The sequence below is a fragment of the Canis lupus genome, chromosome 31, assembly GCF_011100685.1.
Source record: "Canis lupus familiaris isolate Mischka breed German Shepherd chromosome 31, alternate assembly UU_Cfam_GSD_1.0, whole genome shotgun sequence".
Classification (NCBI taxonomy): domain Eukaryota; kingdom Metazoa; phylum Chordata; class Mammalia; order Carnivora; family Canidae; genus Canis; species Canis lupus.
The window spans coordinates 32,327,579-32,342,005 of NC_049252.1; the positions used below are offsets into that span (position 1 = coordinate 32,327,579).

The 14,427-nt window shown below is 47.5% G+C and overlaps 1 protein-coding gene across 3 annotated transcripts in view; it reads left to right on the forward strand.

Annotated features, from left to right (window-relative positions):
- Window positions 1-5,118, forward strand: part of DYRK1A (dual specificity tyrosine phosphorylation regulated kinase 1A) — a 146,595-nt gene extending 141,477 nt beyond the window's left edge. For all 3 annotated transcript variants that reach the window (XM_038581475.1, XM_038581476.1, XM_038581477.1), the window contains one exon: window positions 1,830-5,118. In XM_038581475.1, the coding sequence (XP_038437403.1) occupies window positions 1,830-2,450 (621 nt within the window). In that variant the 3' untranslated portion in view covers window positions 2,451-5,118. The remainder of the gene's footprint in view (window positions 1-1,829) is intronic.
- Window positions 5,119-14,427: the final 9,309 nt, after the last annotated feature.

The window sequence follows — 14,427 nt, forward strand, 5'->3', positions numbered from 1 at the left end:
AATCAAAACAATAAAAATGAATCAAAACAACACAAGACAGGATAATGTGATATGGAATGGCTGTTTGTTGGGTGGGATGTATTATGATTTGAGTAGGCCAAATGGGTAACAGATCCCCCAAATATGGTAGCTTAAAGAGCACAGAGTCTTTCTTTTGGAGGGAGGGGGAGGGAGGGAGGAGGGAGGGAGGGAGGGAGGGAGGGAGGAGGGAGGAGCGGAAGGAAGGAGGAAGGAAGGAGGAAGGAAGGAGAAGGGGAAGCGAGGAAGGAAGGAAGGCGGGAGGGAGGGAAGGGGGGAGGGGAGGGCAGGAGGGAAGGGGGAGGGAGGGGGGGGGTGGGGAGTTACGTTAGCTGAGGAAGACCATCCCCCGCCACCTCACACCCTCCCTCCCTCCCTCCCTCCCTCCCTCCCTTCCAGATTTTATTTATTCATGATAGACACACACAGAGAGAGAAAGAGAGGCAGAGGGAGAAGCAGGCCCCATGCAGGGAGCCTGAAGCAGGACTTGATCCCGGGACTCCAGGTTCATGCCCTGGGCCAAAGGCAGGTGCTGAACCGCTGAGCCACCCAGGGATCCCCCTCTTTCTTTTTTATGTAACAGTCCTGGGTGGGTGTTGAGGTTCTCTCCCATGTCCTGGGCTCCTCCATCCCTTAGGGCCTACTTGTCTGCTGCATCCACCAGGCAGGATGTGGGAGGTATTTGGAGTCCAGGTCTGCCAATGACATGGAAATTTTCATTCATGTTCCACTGACTAAAATTTAGTCACGTAGTCATACCTAAGTACAGGGGAGGCTAGGAAATATAGTGCAGCCATAGGCAGCTAGTAGCTTTTGCCATAGGAGTTGAGACAGCATTATCCAGAGTTGTCAGAGAAGACTCGAACTGAAATGAGAAGGAAGCATCCAAGCAGAAATTAAAAATCAAAGCACTTTAGGCAGAAAGGAACAGTAGGCACAAATGCCCTGAGACATTTGAAAGATATTGACTACCAGGTAGAGGAATAGAAGGAAAGGCTGGTATGATTGGAACCTAGGTAGCAAGAGGAAGGATGGAGGAGGATAAGCTTGGAGAAATGGACACTGGCCAGATGAGGCATATCGCTGTATAAAGTTTGGATTATTTTGTTTTTCTAAAGAGCATGGAGAGATTGTTAAAGGATTTTAAATAGGAAGGTGATTGGATCTGTGTTTTTAAAAAGATTATTCTTCACTATGGAGAATGGATTAGAAAAAGGCACAAAGATGGAAGCTGGGGAGCTGATTTAGGGGGCTACTCTACCAATGCAGGCAAGAGATAGATGGTAGGAGCCCTGGGAGAAGAGGGATGGTGGTGTATGTGGAGGGAGGAGGTCAAATTGGGGCTCTGTTTTGAAGGCCGACTCAGTGGTAGCTGCTGATGGTTTGGAAGGAGGAATTGCGGAGCAGCTGGTGGAAAGGGTGTTCTTACTAAAACAGGAAAGATGGAGAGAGGAGGGGCATTACAAGGAAAATAAAGAATTCATTTTGAACCTGTCAGGAATATTTACTATCTGACCCTTTCCAGAAAAAGTTTGCCAATCCCTGACATAAAACAAAGCTCCCAAGGAAAGAAAGTGGTTAGTGAAATATATGAGCCTATTTATGGGTATAGCTTGCTAAAAATTGCAGCTTTCACAGTATTTTATTCCTCAAATATATTTGGAATTTTGCATTATAGAACTAACACATTAAAAGTTTCAAAATCCCCTCTCTCTAATTACCATAAATGCTAGTGTCATAGCTTTTGATTGAGGATGAATAAAAGCTTGGAAACAGTGCTTGGAATAAATCCTTGAAAACTCTTCTTACAGGTGCGTCAGCAATTTCCTGCTCCCCTCGGTTGGTCAGGCACGGAAGCTCCTACACAGGTCACTGTTGAAACTCATCCTGTTCAAGAAACCACCTTTCATGTAGCCCCTCAACAGAATGCATTGCATCATCACCATGGAAACAGTTCCCATCACCACCACCACCACCACCACCACCACCACCACCATGGACAACAAGCCTTGGGTAACCGGACCAGGCCAAGGGTCTACAATTCTCCAACGAATAGCTCCTCTACCCAGGATTCTATGGAGGTTGGCCATAGTCACCACTCCATGACATCCCTGTCTTCCTCAACTACTTCTTCCTCTACATCTTCCTCCTCTACTGGTAATCAAGGCAATCAAGCCTACCAGAATCGCCCAGTGGCTGCTAATACCTTGGACTTTGGACAGAATGGAGCTATGGACGTTAATTTAACCGTCTACTCCAATCCCCGCCAAGAGACTGGCATAGCTGGACATCCAACATACCAATTTTCTGCTAATACAGGTCCTACACATTACATGACTGAAGGACATCTGACAATGAGGCAAGGGGCTGATAGAGAAGAGTCCCCCATGACAGGAGTTTGTGTGCAACAGAGTTCTGTAGCTAGCTCGTGACTAAATTGAAACTTGAGTTTGTTTCTTGTGTGTTTTTATAGAAGTGGTGTTTTTTTCCAAAAAACAAAGTGCAAAGCTGCTTGCATCAGAAGGAGATTAACACACTGAACCGCTACAAGAGGGCAAAGCTGACTTTTTTTTTTTTTTTAACTTGAAAAGATTGCAAAGGGACAATGAAGTTTTTAAAAGAGCCATGTCCAAACCCATCGTCATGGATAGCGCAGAGGTGTCCTCTTTTTGCCTCCCCCATTTTAACTTGCCACACCCCAGTCATAGTGGGTTTTTTTGTCTTTCTGTTCCACAAAAGTTAATGTTCAGATGTTGGTCTTGGTCATTTGCCAACTAATTTTAAAATAAAAAGGCACTGCACATAATTTGCATAAAGGGCCCCACGAGGGTGTTTTTTTCTTTTTGTTTTTTCCTTTTTCTTTTTTCCCCCCCTCTCGTTTGTTTTGTTTTGGGTTGGGGGGGTGGGAAATTTGGGTTTTTAAGTCCTCTAAACACACTTGGGCACGGAAATGCAGTACTGTAAGGAAGAGGGACCTCCAGCTTACACAAAATCACCTTCAGCTGTGTGGAAGGGACGGTTGTATTGGAGTTTGTAAGGCACAGTAAGCATGCTAAGTGGCGGGGATCAGAACTCTCCTGTCTGAACCTACTGAGGAGCAAAGCAGCAATTAACATGGGATCCTGTGGGTCTCCTGTTGTAGAGGCCACAGTATAAGATAGTAATGGAACATGACCGGTCTCCTAACCAAGGTGCACTGAGAAGCAATCAACGGGTCAGTCGTGGCCAGTCCTGGGGAGGTCTGAGTGGTGGTCTTTGGGATAACCTTTGGCCTTATGGATTTGGACTCGAAATTAGAAGAGCCTACCATTTCAGATGCAATCACTTTTGGACATGCTTTTGCAGACAGTCCTTAATGCTGAAAACACAGAGAATGGGTAATTCAAGAGGCCTTTCTTTTAAAATAGACTTTTGTGACCCACTAATTGTAAGGTATTGCAAGGTCACTTTGCGTGTGTCATAAAGTTGACTTCCTTATTGGTTGAAGGTCACAGAAGTAGTGGTTTGCTTTGATGGAAATAGCTACAGCTGTGTCCCTTCCTGCTTTTTACTTTTTTTTTTTGCTTTTTTTTTTTTTTTCTCGGCACGTGGTATCTCCACCATTTCTTCTGCACAAAGATGTCTTCTGTTCATCCTGAACATTTTTAAAAAAATGCAGAATTTTATGTGACTGCTTTTTTGCCTCACAATTATGCTGTGAATTTTACAAAAATTTATTTTCTTTTTTGATAATTTATTGTACCAAAGCTGTTTTTATAGCACATAGATGTCTGTAACCAATAATGTAGCAGTTCTGCACTTTGACACAAGGTGTAACTAGACCATTTTTAAATGTCAGTTGAAAATTATGGCTGTACTATTGCTTAAACAAAACTGGAACTGTTGTTGAATCCATAGCCAATACATCTACAGCAATCTGTGTACTGAGCATAATAGATTGACATCTAATTCAAGATTACAACATCTGTTACATCCTAAGTGTGTTCAGGCTTCTGAAGGTCAAGGGACACTGGATCCAGAAGCTATGGAACCAGCAGCTGATTCTTGTATTCCTGATTAACCTACTTGTAAACTTGAAAGCAAGACCTTGATTGCACCAACAGGTCCAAAATACAAGCACGAGTAAAGCAGAACTCTCATGCATGACCTGAAGCGAACAGGCTGGTGTTTAGCAGGTGCCTAGTTTTGAGATTATGCTGCCTTAATGTAACACAGTCTGGCAGTTGCTAAATTTGTGTTCCCATTTTAAATTGACCAATTTTAGGGTGTTATACTTTTGAGCGGTTGAATTGGGAGAATGAAGATAAGTAATTTATCTGTCCAGGATCAAAAGAAGCCTAGGAAAGAAGCAGTAATCTACCTCTGCCGATAACCCTGTTCAAAACAACTCAGCAGAACACCACATTACTTTTTATTGGTCAATTCCATGTGGCTGACTAGGTCAATTTTTTCTGAACAAAAGCAGGTTTTTATATGTAAACAGTGACAAAAGAAAGGCTTAAAACTATGTGAATGTGAATGGAAACTTGGAAATACCCGTTTTTATAATCCACAGAATTTTTTTGTTGTTAATCAGGAAATCCATATTTATTTTGTAATTAAATGTCAAGCCTGTGGATGATTTTTGAACTTGGTAGTTCATAAAGGTTTACAGTGAATAAAAGGATATCATCTTGAGTAGAGCAATATCAAAAGAAATCAGTAGTTACTGCTGTTTAGGAATGTAAGGGGAAGATATTATATGGGTCAGGTCATTTTTTTCTGTGCTGGTTGCCACATCTTAGCAAGCACCAAAAAAAAAAAACAAAAGCAGTTTCTGAACCGCTATTTACATAAAGGAAGTCATAAAGTCCAGTGCTTCTGCATACGGTGTGAGGTTACAGTCCAGTTTTGTGTGCTTTACTACACGGTTTGGTTACAGGACTTCTGTGCATTGTAAAACATAAACAGCATGGAAAAGGTTAAATACCTGTGTGCAGATTGTAAGATCTGGTCCGGACTTGCTGTGTATATTGTAACGTTAAATGAAAAAGAACCCCCCTTTGTATCATAGTCATGCGGTCTTATGTATGATAAACAGTTGAATAATTTGTCCTCAGACTCTTTACTATGCTTTTTTAAAATTAAGAAAAATGTAAATATAGTAAAAATCTTCCTATGCAATTAACCTGGTCCAGGTAATGGTCTGGTAGGTATATTGAGCGTAAGTTTGGTCAAATGTATGAAAAGGAAAATGGTATTGACGTTGACCTCAGCAGCGTCCCAGATCTCGGGATAGAAAAATTGGAGGTTTTGATTTTGATCCCTTTGATTTTTAAGACAGAGTCTCTCTTATGAATGATTAACTATATTCAGTTTCCCTCTAAGACTCAGGGCTAATAGTTTGTAGTGTTTAGAATGGCTGTGAGGGTTCAGTGATTCCTCTACGAGGCTCTGGCCTGCTGGTAAGCAAGAGGAAATACATGTCATCTCATCCCTCCTCCTCTTCCAGGGGTAAATCGGGGACTTTCTCAGGCAGAGTCTGTAACTCTTGCCACAGTGCATTCATGTCTGACCTAAAGCCTTCTCTTTTTCATGAACTAATCTGTAAGTATATAGTAAGGTAGGCCTATATCAAGAAGGCCAAAAACTTAAAAAGTTAAATGTGGTTCTGTAGCATGCAGGTTGGCCATACAGAGTTAGACTCAACATACAAGAAAGAAAAACTTGCTTTAGTTTTTTTCATAGAGTCTGAGCATTTTCCTTAGGGAAGTGGCACATTTTGGATGGTATCAGACTTCAGAAATCCTAGGCTTATTTTTACTTAATGAGCGTTAGAACGATCTGTGAAAAATCACTAAGGCCGCAGTCACTCTAGAAGGCCCTCAGAATGCCTGTTGCATTTGTCACGGTACCCTCCTTTCCAGCTCCTGTGCTGTTAAGCTTACCGTCAAGTACATGAAATACAAAGACAAGCTAGCAAATGCCAAATTTCTTCTAGGTACCCCAGTTTCTGTTTGGCCTTTACTGTGTTCGCTCTCAGGATACAAGCTCAGTATACTTTTTTTTTTTTTTTAAGATTTATTTATTCATAAGAGAGAGAGAGAGGCAGGGACACAGGCAGAGGGAGAAGCAGGCTCCATGCAGGGAGCCTGACGTGGGACTCGATCCCGGGACTCCAGGATCACGCCCTGGACTGAAGGCGGCGCTAAACTGCTGAGCCACCCGGGCTGCCCTCAGTATACATTTTTATGTTCATTTTTGTAGTGGTGACCACAACTGACAGACCAAGTTGTTCCAGATACAGAGATTGGCCTTAGTGCCACATGCAAAGACCATTTGAAATTTTAAGATGATGGCAGCGGGGTAGGGGCTGGGGAGGACACCGACTGAGACTGAATCCAATGTCTTAGATCCCTCCCTGGGACAGCTGGTGGCCTGGCCTGGACAGCCTTTTGGGTTCGAGGGCATACAGTAGACGTTCTCATTGTTGTCTTGGATCTCCTTCCCTAGACTTAAGTGACATGAAGTCGCTTTTAGAACAAAAAAAGCCTGGGAGAATAGCTATTTGTTGTCCCTCATAATGCATGACAGCATCTTGGTGGGGTTCACCTGGCCTTTCACCCTGTACTCGTGGTTTTTACATATTTAAACCTAGCGTTCAAAGCCCGAGGTGTTGTTTGTACAGGACTCACTGAGTAAGGTAAGTGGACCCATCGGTCGGTGTGTGGGTCTGGTGTGTGGACCCCCATGGCCCTGGATTTTAGATACTTGAGGTGAGTAGGGAGAGAGAACCAGGGTTCTCTTGCTTAACTTTTGGAGAGTACAAGGTATTTGTCATCGTTAATTTTTTCCCCAATTTCTTACCGTAAATCTTGTCAAAAAGCTATTTCCCCAACTAAAACATTCAGATTTACGCACATATGATAACCAGGGACAAGTATCCCCTGCTTTCCAAAAGTTTGCCTTTGTTTTTACAAAAGACAGACCTGTATTAGTATGGTAACAGGTTTTGTGGTGTTTTGTTTTGTTTTGTTTGAGAGCAAAAATCCTCAATTTCTTGCAGTTGGGAAAACAAATACCAATGCAGGTCTTAGGCCATGTGGGCTTTCCGAAGTTTTCAGAAAACGCTCTTATATTCTTGTATTTCTTATTTTCCTATATTTCAGATAGTACCTGGACGCCACAGGTTTCAGTACGTGGCCTCTTTACCCGGACAGGCCTTGTTTTTCATGGTTGCTCACCTTGAGGATATGTCCTATTTAAGAGTTGGGGGGGATGGTGACGCTGAACATGCGAGAATTTCAGCTTTGGCCTGTTGTGAATCCCCTGCCTTCCGCAGTAGAACCTGGGAACCCTGCCTCGGGGCAGCGCGAAGGCCCAGACGAGCCTTACACTGGCTTCCCTTTGCTTTCACCAGGAGCCGTGGTCCAGGCTCACCTGGGTTCCGAAGGAGCGGGGTGCCAGAGCGGGGATCGTCTTGGCTAATAAAAGGCATTTTTTAAGCAGAGAAGTAAAATAATGGCAGACTTGCTGGTGGAGGGTGGAGGAAATGGGGTTGGGGCCTGGCATCCGGTTTTAAAGAAGCTTTACTGGTGATTTCTGTACCTGTAGCCAGGTGTGACTCAGGGCCGGGAGATGCGTGGGGCTCCTCTAACAAGTCTGACTGAAGGAGCATTTTTAAGCGGTTTTATTATTGACGTTTTTATACATTGAGTTATGTATATAATTGAACAAGGTATAAAATACATAATTAAAATTCACAACTTCTGCATCATAGGATGTTATAAAAAAAAAAAAAAAAGCCCCCAAGAGAGGCAGAAAATACCAGATACAAGCATATAAAACTTCTACAATCGGTATCCTGTCATCTTCCCTTTTGGAAGTGGGCCTATGTGACATCCTCTCAGAGGTCCCATGAGAATGACCCCTGGTAAGTTTCCCAGCAGCGGGCCTGGGACCTGGTCCGTAGTACCTCAGCCTCAAGTGTCTGGGACGGAGGAGGAGTCCCCGCGGCCTCGGTCAAGCAAACGTTTGGGAAGGCCCCACGCTGCAGTCCGGATGGTTTTCGGCTCTGGAATCGGGGTCCAGTCCCTACTCTTCGCCTGGACAAGTCCCTTTCCCGGGAGTAGCTAGTGTCCACTGGGTGGGTCTGTGTGCAGGCTGCAGCGGGCTGGACGGCGGGAGGATCTTGGGCCACTGCGGGAGGCGCCCCATACACACGACTTGTAGCTCCACGTAGACCTTGAGTCTGCGCCATGAATGAACCCACTTTTTCTATGTGAATCCGGCAAACACCACGGGGAAACCAGGTGAGTTGCGTTTTCTGTGCATGATTAAATGGGATGAAATTTTTTTTTTTTTTTTTTTTTTTTTTTTTTAGTGCATTTTTACTTCTGGAGTCTGTAGCGGGACGTTCACGTTACTACTTGATTTTGCCACTTAACATCTGTGTTAGAATTTTGAGGTCTGTGGTCTAGTTTGCTTTGATAGCACGTGTGATACTTACATGTTTTACAAAGGACGATTTTCCAGTGGAGGTTTCGTCTCCAGCTGCCGGGCGGCCCAGGAGGAGTAACTGGGAAGGCCCTGGGTGGACCTGGGTCTTGCCACCCACGGCGCATCTGTTGTGTTTTTGCCCTTCCGAGTTGTGACTCGCATCGGGGAGGAAGGAGGAGAAGTAAATGGGCAGCTCCCCAGTTCATGAACTGATAGTTTTGGGGGAAGCTTCCAGAACGTAATTGGTTATAACCCTCGTTTTGAAAGCATTAAGGGGCGAGCTGCTGCCGTGTTTCGCTTTTTTTTTTTTTTTTTTAAAGATTTTATGTATTATTCATGAGAGAGAGAGGCAGAGACCCAGGCAGAGGGAGAAGCAGGCTCCACGCAGGAAGCCTGATGCGGGACTCGATCCCGGGTCTCCAGGGTCGCGCCCTGGGCCGGCGGCCGGCGCCAAACCGCGCCTGCCCTTTTGAAAAAAAAATTGTATTCGTGTTTTGCTTTTTCCTTCATTCACTGCGCTGCTGCGGCAGGAGAGCGCGGGGCCGCGGGGGCGGCGGGGGAGGCCCTCGATCCCCGGACCTAGACCAAATCCCTGCGCGAGGTGCCCGCCGCCGTGACCTCGGGGCCCGGCCTCCGCCCGCTCGTCGCCCGCCCCGCCCCCAGGCCTGGCCCCGCGGGCGCCCCCCCGGCCCCTCCCCCCCCCCGCCCCGGCCGCGCGCGCTCGGCTCTGCCCTGCCCCGGGGGCTCGGGCCCAGGTGGGTCCGGACCGTGGCCCTGAGCGGCGCCCCAGCCCCCTGCGGAAGGGCCCCAAAGCCGAAGGAGCGGTTCGTCCCGGACACGGAATTTGGAATCGAGGAGCCCCTCGGTGAGCGGGGCGGGCGGTCGGGCCGGGGCGCCGCGTCTCGGTCCCCGAGGGTGAGCCCGCGGCCGGCCCCTGGGGCGGGGGGGGGGGGCGTCCCCCAGCGGCGGAGGGAACCTCGGGAGCCCCGCGGGGGCGGCGGGAAGCCAGGAGGCCTGCCTGGAGGAGGCTGTAAGCGGCGGGGCCACCCCTGTAGGAAGCGGGGCTGGCCGAGCTCCGGGACGGATGGCGGGGGGGGGGGGGGGGGGGCGACCCTGCAGGTGCGGACGGAGGGAGCGCTGCTGCGGCTGAGCCCGGGGGGGGGGGGGGGCGGGGGGGGCGGCACGGGCCGGGGCGCCGGGGTGAAGGCCGGCCGGGTGCTTCTCAGCAGTGACGGGGAGAAGAGCAGAGCCGGCCCGTCTGCCCCCCCCCCCGCCCCCGGGGTGTCTCCGGGATGCGGAGGGTCACTCCGGGCGGCCTGGGCCTGGGACTGGCAACGCGGGCCTCGCAATCTGCACCTTAAAGCCCGGCCGGGGCGCCCGCGGGATGGAGCTCGCGAGGCGCTGGTCCCCGCCACGCCCGACGCTGCAGAAAGCCCGACAGGCGAGGACAGCCTGGACCGAGGGCTGAGATGGACCCAGGGGCGGAGGAGCTCCGGGGGAGCCGAAGGTAATCGCCGTCAACACAGATCCTCAGGGTGGGGGCTCAGGTCGGCCTAGTTGTTCAAGGAGGACTGCGCTGTCCTGGTGAACCGCCGTGCCTGCCAAGGGCTTGCTTTGACAGGGTTTTCACGAATTTGGAAATGAACAGATGTAGCTTCGGTTTTCTTTTTTCTTTTTTTTTTTTTTTTTCATTTAATTGGGCAGCTAAAAACCGCTTCCAGGAAACTGAAACCTCTAGCGGAGGTTGTGCTGCTTCCTCTTCCTCGGCCTTTACCCCTGCCCTTTGCCCTAGGTCATTTTCATCCCTTCCAGTTTCCAGGGTTCAAGGATTCCTATCCCGGCAGCAGCTCCAGGGGTGCTGTGATGCCAGGCTGGGCAGGATCGGATTGGCCCATGTGACATTTCTTCCCCCACTGTCCCCTCAATGCCAGACACACTGTAGTTTAGACCCTTTCCATGTGAGGGAGGGCCCCGGGGCCATAGCCCTGGACCAAGAGGTCGGGAGGCCCTCTAGACTCCGCACAAAGGTCAAAATAGGGATGGGCCGGAAGAGAAAACGGAGGCATCGTGTTCTGCTGATTGCCAGGGAGGCTTCGCTCGTCTCCCTTGCTCCCATGCAGCCGTTACCTGGATTTCCCAGCTGCTGACCAGCAGCAAACCTGGGCCCATCTTGCACAGTGGTGCAAGGAGAGCTTCGAAAGGAAGGGCTGACTGGCCCCTGCATCCTGTCCATTGTCGTAGGTGAAGTATCAGTACATCACGGCCACTCGTGTGTGTGTGTGTGTGTGTGTGTGCATGTGCGTGTGCATGTGTGTGTGGCCCATCCAGGTAAGAACGACTTGTACACTTCAAATGATTGGGGCAAATGTCATGGGGCACTTGGGTGGCTCAGTCGGTTAGGTGTCTGACTCTTGATTTTGGCTCGGGTCATGATCTCAGGGTCGCGAGATGTGAGATGGAGCCCTGTGCCCATCTCTGCATTGGGCGTGGAGCCTGCTTAAGACTCTCTCCCTTCCCCTCTGCCCCTCTACCCCTCGCCCTCTCTAAAATAAATAAATAAAAATGGTGGAAAAACATCAAACGTGATATTTCATGATGTGAAAATTACACGAAATTTAAATTTCAGGATCTCTGAGTGAAGTATGTACTGGAATACCACCACATTTTTAAAAATTTGCACATTGCTCTGTGGTTGCTTTTAGGGTACGATGGCAGTGTTGAGTAGTTGCCCCAGAGAGCTGTGTGGCACCTGGTGGACACAGACGGCTGGTGTGACACGATCCTAGCTCAGCAGCATTCCGAGCGCCACATGTATGACTGCGCCTCCTCGCTGTATTCCTTACCACCTGGCGTATACCCATGACGTCAACACAAGGAGGGAGGAGAGGTGGTGGTGCTCTCGCCATGCTTCTCAGGGCTGGTGGAGGGTGGATTGTGTTGTTACCGAGTTGGGAGGCAACGTGCACTGATGTAGTAGCTGTCACGGAGAACCATGGATGTTGGCATCATCCATCTAAACACGCACCAGAATGTTTCTAACAAGAACGCAATGCGACGGCCAGAAAGATTAGAAAATTTAAAATTGAGTATCTCATCCCGGAATTTCTTCACACAAATAAAGGAAAATGATGCTACAAGCAAAGCATGTTTCTGATGGGCTCATTTGTTAGCAGAGCAGGGGAACCACTGACCTGTGGTAAGTTCATGAAATCACACGCGATGCAGCGGTTGAAGAAACGTGCCCAGAGGAAGTCCGTTTGTTTAGGGCTGTTAGCCTCTCCCCGACAGCAGCTGCTCAAAGTGTTGAGCGTATTATGAACAACACCAAGTGTCCATTAAAAAACCAAGCAAAAAAAAATCAGCAAAAAATTAAATAAATAAATAAATAAATAAATAAATAAATAAATAATAAATAAAAAAAAAACCAAGCAAGTGATTCTGAGTGGTTGTCCCTGACTCTTGTTGCAAGAGTTGTGACCTGTGTTACCGACAGAGCTCAGACATGTGATGAGCCTGTGCCAGGCTAGGAGTCACTGAAAAATTCAGCTCTGTCAACAGTCTGTGTGCAAACAACTACAGGCAGGAAGGTTTTCAAAGTGGAGAAAATGGATTCAGTCCAACCTGAAGTGGAATCTGCTAAGATGTGTTCCAATTGGTGGCAGAAAAAATATGTGTGGAATTGAAAAGGCTTGACTAGGACAAACTCACAGAACCTGTGATAATACCAGGTGTTAGAACCTATGCTTGCAATATGTTGACATGTTGTTTCAATCAACAGGCGTTTTTTGAAGAACATTTGAATTGCATTACTGAACCAGTATTGTCAACAGTAAACTTTGTTCACTCTTGGGGACTGAACTGTCAGCAGTTCCGTGAGTTTTTATTTTTTTATTTTTTAAATATTTATTTATTTATTCACAAGAGACACAGAGAGACAGAGGGCCAGAGACACAGGCAGGGGGAGAAGCAGGCTCCATGCAGGAAGCCCGATGTGGGACTCGATCCCCGGCCTCCAGGATCACACCCTGGGCCAAAGGCAGGCTCTAAACCGCTGAACCACCCAGGGATCCCCTCCATGAGTTTTTATTAGCGATAGTCGCTGAATATCCTGCCATGGTCTATCACACAGCAGCTCAGTTCGTGGTGAAGTTTTATTGCAATTTTTGAGCTTAGGACCGAGACTGAACTTTTTCTGAATGAGAAGGACTGCTCTCAACTACAGTTATGAAACTCCAAAGAGCCCTGGAAATTAGCTTTGGCTGCAGTCTTGATTTCTTCATGAATTCTGTCTAAAATCACAAGGCATAATAATGTTTATACGTGGAAGTCATACCATGGTATGACTATAAACATGAACTAATGTTGGAATCACAACTTTTTTTTTTAAAAAATACTTTATTTACTTATTCATGAGAGACACAGGCAGAGGGAGATGCAGGCTCCCTGAGGGGAACCCGATGCAGGACTCGATCCCAGGACCCCGGGATCACGACCTGAGCTGAAGGCAGACGCTCAGCCACTGAGCCACCCGGGCGTCCCCATCCCCACAACTAACTTCAGACTGCATCATCACACTTCCTGTGTTGTCATAAGTTAACACAAGAAGCGAGAGTTCCATTCCCACCCGTGTGTGCAGCAGATGTAGTATCTGAGCTCAAACTGCAGTTCAGGCGGTGTTCTATAGACCTAAATGCAAACCCCAAAGAAATCTCCATATTGCAAAATCCATCCAGCTTCGGTTGAGGGAGCTTCCATCGAACCCTCAGTTGAAGCGATTAAGCTGCCACAAGGCAAACCTCAAGAGAAAAGTCTAATAGGACTCCATAAATGCCTTTCGAGTGGTAAGTACGCCCGTCTGACAATCCTGTGCTTAGAGCCTGATACCAGCCTTGTGAAGAATCTGTCCATGTGAAGACTTTTTCAAAGATGAAATCTGTAAAATCTTATTATAGATCAGCATTATCAGAAACGTGGGCAACTGATTTTGATGATAGGCAACTCTAGCTTTGAACCTCAATTCAGTGAGATGTCCCCCCCCCCCAAATTAAAATTATCCTTGGCGCACCTGGGTGGCACAGTTGGTTGAGCATCTGACTCTTTTTTTTTTTTTTTAAGATTTTATTTATTTATTCATGAGAGTCACAGAGAGAGAGAGAGAGAGAGAAGCAGAGCGAGAAGCAGGCTCCATGCACCGGGAGCCCGACGTGGGATTCGATCCCGGGTCTCCAGGATCGCGCCCTGGGCCAAAGGCAGGCGCCAAACCGCTGCGCCACCCAGGGATCCCTAACTTTTAATTCTTAAATAATTTCAGAATTTTTTTATTTTTTATTTTTTAAAGATTTTTTTTTTTATTTATTGATGAGAGACACACAGAGGGAGAGAGAGAGAGAGGCAGAGACACAGGCAGAGGGAGAAGCAGGCTCCATGCAGGGAGCCCAACATGGGACTTGATCCCGGGACTCCAGGATCACATCCTAGGCTGCAGGTCGTGCTTAAACTGCTGCACCACCAACTGCTGCACCACCAATTTCAGGATTTTTAAAAAATATTTTTATTTATTTATTCATGAGACACATAGAAGCAGAGACACAGGCAGAGGGAGAAGCAGGCTCCCTGCAGGGACCCCGATGCAGGACTCAATCCTAAGACCCCCAGGGTCATGCCCTGAGCCAAAGGCAGACCCTCAACCACTGAGCCACCCAGGTGTCCTAATTTCAGGATTTTTAAAAAGTTTCAAAAGTAGGACGGTGAGTTCCCAGATACTTTTCATCCAGTGTCCTCTACATTGAACATGTTACGTAGCCATTGATACAATCATGAAAGCGGGGAACTAGCTGACACTGTGCTTTACTAATCTAGAGACCTCTTCACTTCACCAGGTCTCTGGACTGGGTCCCATCCAGGGCCACATGCTGTAATGACTTGTGTCTC